Raw genomic sequence first — 11,738 nt, forward strand, 5'->3', positions numbered from 1 at the left:
TCAGTAAGATACATAACAACAGTACGCACCTTGGCCGCCTCCTCAACGAGTTCGGCGGCGGTGAAATATTGTTCCATTTGCCACAGGAAGTTGTCAAGCTCCCGGGCATCGCAGGTCCCTGCATATGAGGTAGGCTTGCGGACTTTGATCTTTGGAGGGGCTGGAGCAGCAGGTGTGCTGGTTGTATTGGCCATCAGCCTCTTCAGAAGGGTCACTTCGCCCTTCAAGTCTTCGAGCTGGATCTGTAGGCACTTCACCAGGTCTTCTAGTGGGTTGTCTGGCTTGTTGGAGCTATCACCGGACTGGTCCTCCAATCTTTCCACGACCGATGCTACGTTCTCAAGGTTGAATTGAAGCTCGTCCACGTGGTCACGAGTTTCTCCAACCACTGCTTCGCAGCGCATGATGCGCTTGTCCATGGTCGCAAGCTTGTCAACTGACTTGTCACGCTTGCTATGCTTTGAGCTGACGCCTTTGTCTTTGGGAGAGCTATCTCTAGGCTCGTCCTCATAATAAACCCGTGAGATCCCTTCCTGGATCTCCTCTTGCGTGTCACGATTCTTCATCGGCTGGTGTTGTTGCGGGGCACGACAGGGACTCGTTGGGCTTGACAACCGCTAGTGTCAATTCGGCTCTGATACCAACTGTCACGGGGCTAGTCGACGGGGATCAGTGCGGCGCTCGATTGGGGTCGAGAAAGCCTACAAATGCAAGCAACAACACACAAAAGGAAACAGGAGTACACACAAATTAGACAAGAGGCAACTTGTATTGCATTAATCAGTGGTAAGCACAAGCACACAGTACAGTGCCGAGGGGATCTGGTGCTTAACCTTTACACGCTTATGAGCTCACTCGACTACCTACCTCCCCTCAAAGAGTACGTTAAGCTTTTGGGGGAGTAACAAAATAATACATCAAAATACTGTACATGCATATTACTATTTACATAATTACCATTACAAAAAAAGTACAAGGACCCAACCCAAAACACTTAAATGGCGTTGATGGTGGCTGAACCGTCACAACCCGGCAAGTTGTAGGATCCAAAGCACAATTGTAGTCTACATCCTTAGCTTAGACTGTTAGACCCAAGGACGCCCAGCTTCAACGTACTAAAATCCAACTTTCCAAAGCTTCAAAATCAGAATGTAATGTGTACTGTGTCCAATCAATTAGCAGCAACAGCGCTCATTGATTCTTTTTAATTAAAAAACAACCACAACAACTATAAACACTCCGATTTTATTCACTGGAGAGAGAGAGAGATCAACGTGGCCCGTCCCAACTCACCTTTCACGTCGTCATGAGACTCTCTTCTCTCTCTCTTCTCTCCCTCTCCATCTCTAATGACGCCAATATAATCGTCTCGACTTAGGGCTTTGCCATCTTCTCCCCCTCTCTTGCTATCTCTATGTTTCTATTTCAATTCTCTTTCCCTGCAATCCTCATCAAAGGAGATAAATCTGAGTACTAAATTGTTTGCGATAATGGCGAAGAAAACAACGAGTAGAAAGGGAGGGAAGGTAGAGCAAATTCACATTCCAAAGTGTTGTCAGCAACCCAGAAGCCGTGCCCCCAAACCTCGCACCGACTTCTCTCCTTTCGTCTGCTCATCGTCCACGTCCTCTGCGTCATCTTCACCTTCTTCTTCCCCTCCTGAAGCTGCCGCCACCACTGCTGCCGGCGATCGCCTTGCTTTTTATACTTATCGTCGTCGTCGCGGTTCGTCTCATCATTCATTATTTCCAATCGTTGAAGTATATATCAGTTTATTCAATTGCTCAATTGAATTTTGTTCCTGCATTTTATTCGATCTTCTGGATTGAAATTATGGTTAAAATTTCTGCTTTGGGCACTCACTTAATCCCCAATTTGATTAATCCTCTGTGGTTATGGAATTAATATTTGATGATGCATTTGGAGATTAACGAACTTAGCAATTCTTTGCCGTTCCATGCTCTTTCTTGACATGACAATGGGATGAGATTAGTGCCAGAGAACAAAAGTTGAGTCGAGAAAATTGGAATTAAAACTAAAGGAACTAGAATTACGGTTTCCAGGTATCCACAATTGGGAAACTAGTGCCGATTGAATTGAAAACTTGGATATGCTACTGAGGATCATTGGTGGATTCATCAACCTTCTTGAGGTGTTCCATCCCATTCATCAAAGAAAGGATAAATTTCACACTGATTAAAAAGGTTACAAGACAATTTCCAATTACTTAATTCCAAAAGGTTAAGCCCGTCTCATTGTATGGTAATTAGTTGATGTTTTATTGAAGAAAAATGTTTAAATGCTCTTTTGAAGCATGTCTGCTAGATCAAATAAATGAGTAATCATGTTACTGGATAAAAACAAGAATATGACCACCCCAAAGAAAAAGTGTCTCCTTTCTCAGTCTTAGGCCGATGAAAGTCATTTCTGTTCTATCCTTTTTTCTTTGATAAGTGATTTCTGTTTTTCCCTTTTTAGAATGATCATGCGAAGTTCTTCTCTCTTTTTTGTGTTTTGTCATATAATAACAAAATGGAAGTTTTTTTTTTTTTTTCGTAGTAATAAATGAAGCTTCAAACATCTTTTTAGATTGTAATCTTATATTAAACACATCTCGTTGTTCTCCGTGGTGCTATGGAGTCCAAAATGAAGTTGCTTCATCCATTGTCTTTGTAGCATATGTTGAAATTTTATTGAAAATATTTAAGCTTTTGTTTCGGAAAATTTGATATGATAGGTCCTGCACTGGAGCTCTTGAGCTGCAAAGATGGTTTATCCAGCATCACAACAGCTAGCGTGGAGCAAGGATGCAAGGAAAATGAAGCACCCAAGTTCCCTTTGGTTCAGTCTAGTCCCAAGAACAAAGGACAGGAAGGACTCTTGTCAGATTCAGTTGGATTACAACTTACTGAAGCTGACTCAGTTTATCAAAATGCAATGTTGGATATCTGTGATGCTAGGTTTGTCTCATGCCTTTGTGGCATTGCAGTCTTGCAAGAATTACTTGTTGCGGAAATGGCTGTCAATTTGTCCAGGAAATCTCTGGGTTCATTAATGATTTACTTTCTTCGAAGAAACTCTTTAATGCACTTCCCTCATGCTAAAACTGGGTTCCTCACTTTTAAGATGAAGAAACAAAAACTAGGCTACTACATGGCAAAAAAGGGCCATTACCGTATGTTGGTTGTGCCCATCTGGGTCTTGGGTGTGGTGGACTGGATACGGACCTAATTTATGGCTCTTTTTTTTTCACAAAGTGGACACTCTCAGGCGTGAACTTACTTTCTTGCACTTTCTGCACAATGGTTCAGATGGCAATTGATCCAAAACAACTTGATATGCCCATATTGAATATTTTGTGGCCAAAAAGTTATTGAGTTTGAATCATCAATACCTATCGAGACAAATACAATACTGCAGATGCAAGATCAATGAACCATTATCAATATACCAAATTATTTAACTATGATATCTTTAACAGGAGTTTCATCAAGCCAATACAATGCATCAAATAAGCACCTGTATAAGGTAGTAATAGCTACAAGCACCAAGTTTGTTTTTTTATTGAAATCATTCTCCATATGAATGTATTTTCATCTTTCCTTACCGGGTTCAGACGCCTAAGATTGATTTAGCTACATATTGCATTCAACTCCAATAAGTACATCACAGATCAAATGGACAACCATTTGGTATTTTTAGTATTCTATGTTGCAGTGTCATTATTTTAAGCAAACTTTTCTCTTGTCCAAATTGTCAAAGTCTCCCATAACTGCCAAGTTTGAAGCATATATTAAGTACTTCCTCCCTTTATTTATTTCTTTATTTATTTATTGATAAGTATCAATAAAATAATGACAACATTGGGTAATGTCCTATTTTTATTTAGTTTTTCCTTAATTCAGATAAAAGTCCAAATTTACTGGCAACTCAACTTGGGTTCTAACACTTTAAACTTTGTTTAGATGCCTTAAATTGGGTTCTTCTCAAAAATAAAACCATTTTCTCTGGTGATATCATATTTGATCATTTTCCTCAACCCTTTTTGTCTAATGATTTATTTTCTTCCTTGATTAAGTTCTACCCTTCCCAAGACCCTAGATAGCTGGGACCAACATTGGGTAATGACTTTTTTTTATTTAGTTCTTCCTTAATTCAGATAAAACTCCAAGTTTACAGGCAACTCAACTTGGGTTCTAACACTTCAAACATTTTTTAGATGTCTTTAATTTGATTCTTATCAGAAATAAAATCATTTTCTCTGGTGATATCATATTTGATAAGGAATCTTTTTTTCCTCAGCCCTTTTTGTCTACTTTTGGAAATAGGATATATGTGATGTTCCAATAACAGACATCTTCTATTTTATTCAGGAACATCAGAAGGCATGTCTCTGATACTGATGGAACATTAGCTTTTACTCCTGATAAATCTACATCACGAATTTCAGAAAGCAATGATGTTTGGATAATTCCTGGAAATATAGTGTGGGCTAAAACAGCCTGCCAGATGTGGTGGCCTGCAGAAGTAGGTTACATTTGCATTATTTTCAGAATTTGATTGATATTGAATTGGTTAATTTGCAATTTTATTTTGAGGTAAATAGACTCTTTATTCATTAATATTATAGAATGAGATGTAGATATGTAAATATGGAAGATATGGTCAAGTCCTGGCAACCAAAATGTTGGTCACACTTTAGATGATCCATAGCTTAAAATTGTATGCATTAAATTTTTCCATCTAGCCAGGAAATATAATTAAATAATAGAATATTTCTAGAAGGAGAAATAAGGAAAACATCTAAATGTAATGAACAGCATGCATTAATTGGACAACCTAGGTTAGAACAGATAATATTTACACTATTGGAAATTAATTTCCTCAAAGATAATACCTTTTCGGTCTGGCATTTCAAATAGTTAGAGTTTTCCAAAGTGGTAGCCTAACTGATGTTTAACTGATATCTTCAGATCATGGGAGAAAGTTCAACTCCGATTAGTACAAGTAATCAATGTGTTCATGGACAAGTTCTAGTGCAATATTTTGGAAAACATGAATGGTAAGATCTCTAGCCTCTCTTGATACAGGCTTTATGTTGTTTTTCAAACTGCAAAGGAAACTTTGAGCTCTGTTGGCCATTTAGTTGTGGGAACTAAAAGTTTGAGGTGATTTTGCAGTGCTTGGGTTGATCCAGTTGGAGATCTTTCACAGTTTGAGAATGTGAGTATAGACTGTCCACTTTCTGTCAAAGAAGCCACAGACCTAAAGGGCATTTGGATGGGATTGTTAAATCCAAAATCCAGATTCTAAACTTCCCCCCATAATGCCCATGAAATGTGGAATTACAAGTATTTTAATCACTTCACCAAATTCTACTACTGAAAATCTTATAATCCAGTTGCAGACTGATTATAAGATCTTTTAAGAATTGACTATAGAATCTACATATAAATCCAAACTAAACACCTTGGATGCATATGCTAGAACTCATTCATACATCTCCCCACCCCCTCCCCCCACCCTAGTTTTTTTCTTTTTTTTGATTGCCACAAATCTACAACCCACTTCACACATGTTGATATTGAAGACTATGTTAAGAAATAAAGATGCTTCAGTGGCTGCTTGTGTTCTAAGCAACTTATGCCATCACTGATCAAGCCAATTTAGTCAGCTTTTGTTAACTTGTGACCTTTTCATTTTGTTTTTAACCATTCAATATTGTTCTACATACTCAAGACTTTTGGTTTTTGCTTTTTTCAGTGCTTTGAATCAAAGAGCTGCAATCCTATGAAATCATTTCAGGATGCTCTGAAACAAGTATATATTTGACCTCGTTAATGATGCAATTTTCTTTTAATATTCTTCTATTTGTTGCATTTCTCAATGACCTATTTTGTACTAATGTGGGCCCATTTTCTTCTCTTATCTTTTTGCAGGCCTTGCACAGGAAAGAACAGATAGACTCATTTAGATTGTCAGATCAAAGTCCTGATGTTCAAAACATCCAGACACCCGGTGAGTTCTTTGATCCCAAATTCCTCACTTTACTTTTAAGTTTGACCACCTTTTAAAAATCAAGAAAGCACTATGGGTTGCAAGGAGCCAACTAGCGGTTGGTAAGGTCTCCTGCTGGTCGTAGCGGAGACTTGGGATCGAATCCTGTCTGCATCTGGGTTAGGGCGGGGGGGGGGGGGGGGGGGGGGATGGGCTACCCCCCGTTGTGTAGGACTCAAAGAAGTGTAGAATGAAGTGATACTTGATACCAGTTAGGTGGGATAGTCAATGATCAGATACCAGCTATCTGATATCATGGGGGATTCAGAATTTCAGATTAAACTGTATAGATCTCAAAAAACAGATTCATAGATGATTGGTTTGAATACAGATCCACCCTCGGGCAATCATGTTAAGACCCAACCCAGCAATATTTATGCATTTTTAATGTATGCACATATTTAATGTCTTTATCATAAAAGTTGGTCTGAGTATTACATTGTTAACTAAATGTTACAGGCTGTCTTATGGAAGTCATCTGTGGGTGACCCTATTGTGGATTTACAAAACCCAATTCAATTAGTTGTGTTTCAATCAGATTCAGATATATCAAGTATGTAAAATCTGTTCAAATTCAGATCTAGGTATACCGTATATACCAAGATCAGGTCAAAATGAAAGAATGGAATAGATCCAATGGTCATGATTGTCTGCTCCATTTGGCTGCTGCTCTGCTTGTGAGGGATATGTCACTCAAACACCATGTTGAGAATTTTAATATTCAATCCTTAGATTTCTTCTTTTGGAAATTTAGAAATTGAGTGGAAAAGAAATAATTGGAAAGCTAAGCCTATAAAAAATAATAACAACAATAATAATTGGAAAGATGAGGCAAGAAAATGCTCAAACATAGATAATATGTACAATAGAAACGTACATACTTCTGATGCAACTAAGTTATATCTTTGTCAGAAGCTTAAAATAAGAAAAAAAAAAAGCACTGGGTTCATTTTTCTCTAATAAACGAGATTATACTTGTTCATATGTTCCTATAAGCAGCATTTGCTCACAAAAATCATCTTCTCTAATAAACGAGACTTATGTGTTCACAGATCTATGTCCCTGGAAGCAGGGACAAAACCAAGACAAATATATTGTTTAACTTGAACAAGGTTAGGTAACAAAATTATGGCTTTTCTTTTTCCCTTTTCCTTTTATTGTTTTTAAGACGGCCAAAGAGGATACATTAAGCAGTTTTTAGTGTCTCCCTGGCAGCATAAGCGCATAACTTCTTCAACCACTATGGTGTTTTTTGAAGATGGGGGCTATACAATGGGGGTTAGCCCATCATCCATCCCTAAAACCCTCCTCACCCCCGGTGGCAACGGGAATAGATCCTGCATCTCCACTATGTCGTAACCAAGAATGTACCAACTCGGCCACCAACCAGTTGGTATGGGAATAGATCCCGGTTAGTCTTATATTACTTTCTGGGCCTAATTTTAATTTCTGATTGCCAGAAAAATGGAATGCATCAAGCTCGAGCAGAACAGATGGTGATCACTTGGAGAGAGGAAGGGGTAAAAGGAAACGGAAGCCAAAAGTTCATTTTGATGTAAGTTGCTTTTACATTTCTTCATTGTTTTGTTCTAAATTACTTTGGCATGTCTATAATTGCTTTCACATTCTTCTTCTTCTGTAGGAGGTGACATTTCCAATGAAACCAGTGAAGAAAGTACGGAGATTCAGGATAATGCGGTATCTTGGCCTTGTAGCTCCAATTGGATCCCCCTTCTCACTCACTCCCCATTTAAGAACTACTTAAAAAGTCATATGGTGCTATCGCCTCTCATCATCTTTCCTTCTCCTTCTGATCTTTTCAAAATTAATTTCATCTTCTTTACGCTTGTGATAAGATTATGGGTTGTATTTATGGTGAGAAATTTCCTTGTCAATAGACAATGATCCATTTCTCACTTTGTATCATATTAGTTGTTTGAACAATTAACAGGAGATTGTGTTTGGTCCAATTGCTGTTTCTACCAGAAGTGTTTTGGGTCGATCAATACAGATACAGATTGGTGAGAGATGTGTTCCTAGAATATCAGAATCATTGATGTTTTTACCTGAAACGTAAATTTGACGTTTCTACAAGCAGCTTCCCGCACATGCATTGTTTAAGGTACGCCTGTTGCAAACTTGAAATTATAAAGTCTCAACTCAACTCTCAAAATAACCATTGTATGCTAGTTTGTATTGATTAGCCCGAAACGTTCCAGGTAAAAACAGCAACCGTACCAAATACAACCGAAATCTCTCATGCCGATTATTAATAACATTCCATGGATGAGGACATGCTGCCAAACATACGCTGCATACCAGGAGGTTTGACACGTGTCCAGATCGTTGTACTGACCTGGTCTACTGTGGGGTCATTTTAGTGTTGTGGGCCAGGTCAAGGGTAACTCACTGAGTCCACCATCCATGATGACCAAGATGACTCGATCAGTTGAATATTTCTTCTTAAAATAATATATATATATATATATATATATATATATATATATATATATATAATGAAAAAAGAATAATACGTAGTGGAATCGACCTGTCTGAATTCATACCCGGAGGTCGCGAATGACCTAGTCCGGGTTGGAGACTGGTTAATAAAGTCTAAAAATGCAAAATGTGCCCGGACATCTATATGATAATAACCGATTAAGGTGTCGGGTCTGGTTTGGGACAGGGGTGGACCAGTCCAGAACCGATTACGAATCGGTTATATTGGGTCTGACCCGATTAGACCTAACTACAAATGACATCTATAAGATAATAACAACCTAGAACTTCATTTTTTTATAATATCATTCAATAAAAATAACATTAAATAGTAAAATAAACAAGTGTTCTAAACCAAAATAATCTTATATAGTGTCTATCAAATTTACCTTTTTTAGATATAAAATACAAGAAAAATTACAAGAAAATGAGGAGACTCATATTATTAGTAATATGATCAGCTTGGCAAGGTGCCAAATCTACTAACGAGAAAGGTTCAAAATATTGATAGTCTGATATGTCAGTAGGGGCGTGTCAGATTGTTTCATGGTTCGCATCTTTTTTTTTTTTTTAGTTTTTTTATCAACCTGATTTAGAGGGATTGATTTAAGGCCCATCTACCCCTTGAACTGAGTTAAACCCCAAAACACTCACTATAAGGGCATATCGGGAAGTCCACAATACGTTACGTATTTTCAGCCTGGTTCAGAGAGGTTGGTTTAAGGCCTGTTTACCTCCTGAACTGAGTTAAACCCCCAAATACTCCCTATAGACATACCGGAAAGCCCATGATACGTTATGTATCAGTTGATACAGCCCGAAATGTATCCAAAATTAAGGTTGAACAAAACAGCTGTTCAGTAGTGTGTGGAACCAATTATAAGGATCCACACCAGTAATAAAATACATAGAACACGGACCTTTCACAATGGAGCCCATTATAAGGTTCCACACCGGTAACAACCATCACATTCAAGTAATCCAAATTCTATATTAATTAGTTACTGAGGTGTCCCTTAGGTGTAGCGGAGACTTGGGATTGATTCATACCTGCACCGGGGTTGGGGGATGGGTTACTCACTCACAGTGTATAACCTCATGAGCAAAGGGAAAAAAATAAAAAAGAAAAAATATAGTCAGCTTGGGCCTTAATCGGTTTGAAACAGCAAGAAACTGGTCCCAAACTCACAATCCAATTATTAATCGGGACCTATGCTATAGACAAGAACCATAACAATCGGTTGGATTAGTTCAGTTCTATCGGATGGATCTGACCCATTTACAACTCTAAATCACCTGGAGTTCGATTCACATTGACAAAGTAAAAGAAAATAAAAATAAAAATAAAACCGTCCATTATGTTATGTCATAGGTTGGGAGAGGGAGGAGGCCGGCAGGACTGAGTGGGACCCTATTGGCGTGTGGCAGGCACGATATTTGAATTATTTAAAAAGTTTTCTTTCTGATGGGGTCATGGATTTGACCCAGCGGCTTCGGCTTTTATAAGACTTCCGAGACAATGAGAGCACCTAACAGCAAACCACACCCAATTAACAATTTCTTTATCTCTTCTTTAAATAATCAGATAATAGAGAGAGAAAGAGAGAGTGGGGACTGAGTGGGACCCTTTTTATGTTGTTTATGATCTTCAATATACATATAACTATTGCTTTATACTAGAATTCAATAATTCATCAATAGCTCCAACGTCCAATCTACCAATGGATGAGCGATGAGTGATGAGGCTTACTATCCCTTTGCGCCGATTTAGGGAAGCATAGCTAATAGCTATATATACTGCTGTACTCAGAATTAATTAATAAAAACAGGTAAACGCATGATCCCTATCTGTTAGGGTTTGTTTGCATGTTCCTATCACTGTGTATTACTTTCAGCTTCAGGCTTGATTTAAACAATGAGGATGAGGGAGGGCTCTGGGTCTGGGATCCAGCTATTGCCCCCATTAGGACCTGTTTGTCAGGTAGAAAGATCAAACAGATGATTTAGGCCCACAAATATACAGAAAGCAGAATTACGAAAAGGGTCAGAAATCATTTCAGCTAGCATGGGTTCCTGCTCCTGTGCTTTCGCTTTAAAACCATGGGTTTCGTGCAAGTGAGAGTGTTCATCATGCCGACACAAGTCAAAATGTATGTAGATTGCTGCTGTTATGTCACCTAATTTGGGTTTCATGGTTTCAAAAGGACTACTCTACCCCTCTTCTTATCATTTCATTTTTCGAGGTATCAGTCTTTATAATTTCCACAATTACACTAGTCTGGCAGATCAAAAGATGGTCCACACTCTAAACTCTAAACTCCACATTTAGTGATGCGGCCAATTACACTTCCGTTGTTGAATCTATCATATCCATCGCCGTTAACCTGTTTTATAGTTTTTGATCGTTTTTTATTTTAAATAATTTTTTTTGTTTTTTTGTTTTATTTTTTTTTTTAGAACGGATCATTCATTCGAACCAGATGGTTGAATCATCGACTCAAAAACCAATTGCCAGAACGATTCCAATTAATTGCTAACATGTATATAGGGGTGTCAGATTCTCTACAAATATAAATGGATGTAGCAATTGGACCAGGAATTATAATGCAATTTGTTGCAGAATGTTCTGCAACATGATAATGTTTTTGTTTTCGCTTGTTTTTAAAATCGTCACATCAGCAATAAAACAAAACCGCATGTTATTGAACTCTGTTTTTTATTTTAATTAAAGGAAGAAAACAAGTTTGTTGTGTTTCAAAAGAAAAATAATGCATGCTTTTAAAACCATCAAAATAGTGATTTTTTAAGACAAGAATAAATTAATGTTGCATTATAGAATTGTTATATGATCTATGGAGTATGATATTAAGGGGGTTTTTAACAACATGGTTTTGTTTTTGAAAATAAAAAATTAACGACTGCCAAGTCAGCAAAATTATATTGTTTTTTTCTGTTAATATGGCAGTTGTTTTTTACATTTCAGAAACAAAACCAATCATGTTGTCGAATACCCCCTAAATAACCAGATAAAACATGTTTTTGAAACAAAAAATTCAAAAGTATGCTTTTGATTTCTGTTTCAAAAGTATAAAAAAATATAGTTTATTTTCAAACAATAATTACAAAAAATATGTTTTCAAACACCTAAGTGACACTGATGTGACGGTATTTTTCTAATAAGA

General features: G+C 37.5%; 1 protein-coding gene across 1 annotated transcript; it reads left to right on the top strand.

The window, feature by feature from the left end:
• The first annotated feature begins 1,232 nt into the window (after positions 1 to 1,232).
• On the top strand, positions 1,233 to 8,027 carry LOC148847179 (uncharacterized). Its single transcript, XM_088948637.1, has 9 exons — positions 1,233 to 1,725; positions 2,738 to 2,960; positions 4,374 to 4,527; positions 4,974 to 5,062; positions 5,181 to 5,223; positions 5,764 to 5,820; positions 5,940 to 6,018; positions 7,518 to 7,612; positions 7,700 to 8,027. Exons 1-9 carry the CDS (start codon positions 1,491 to 1,493, stop codon positions 7,820 to 7,822), a joined length of 1,098 nt encoding a protein of 365 aa, XP_088804763.1. The 5' UTR covers positions 1,233 to 1,490; the 3' UTR covers positions 7,823 to 8,027.
• Positions 8,028 to 11,738: the final 3,711 nt, after the last annotated feature.

The sequence above is a fragment of the Nelumbo lutea genome, chromosome 6 (genome assembly GCF_056320005.1).
Source record: "Nelumbo lutea isolate HS-2025 chromosome 6, American lotus-T2T, whole genome shotgun sequence".
Taxonomy (NCBI): domain Eukaryota; kingdom Viridiplantae; phylum Streptophyta; class Magnoliopsida; order Proteales; family Nelumbonaceae; genus Nelumbo; species Nelumbo lutea.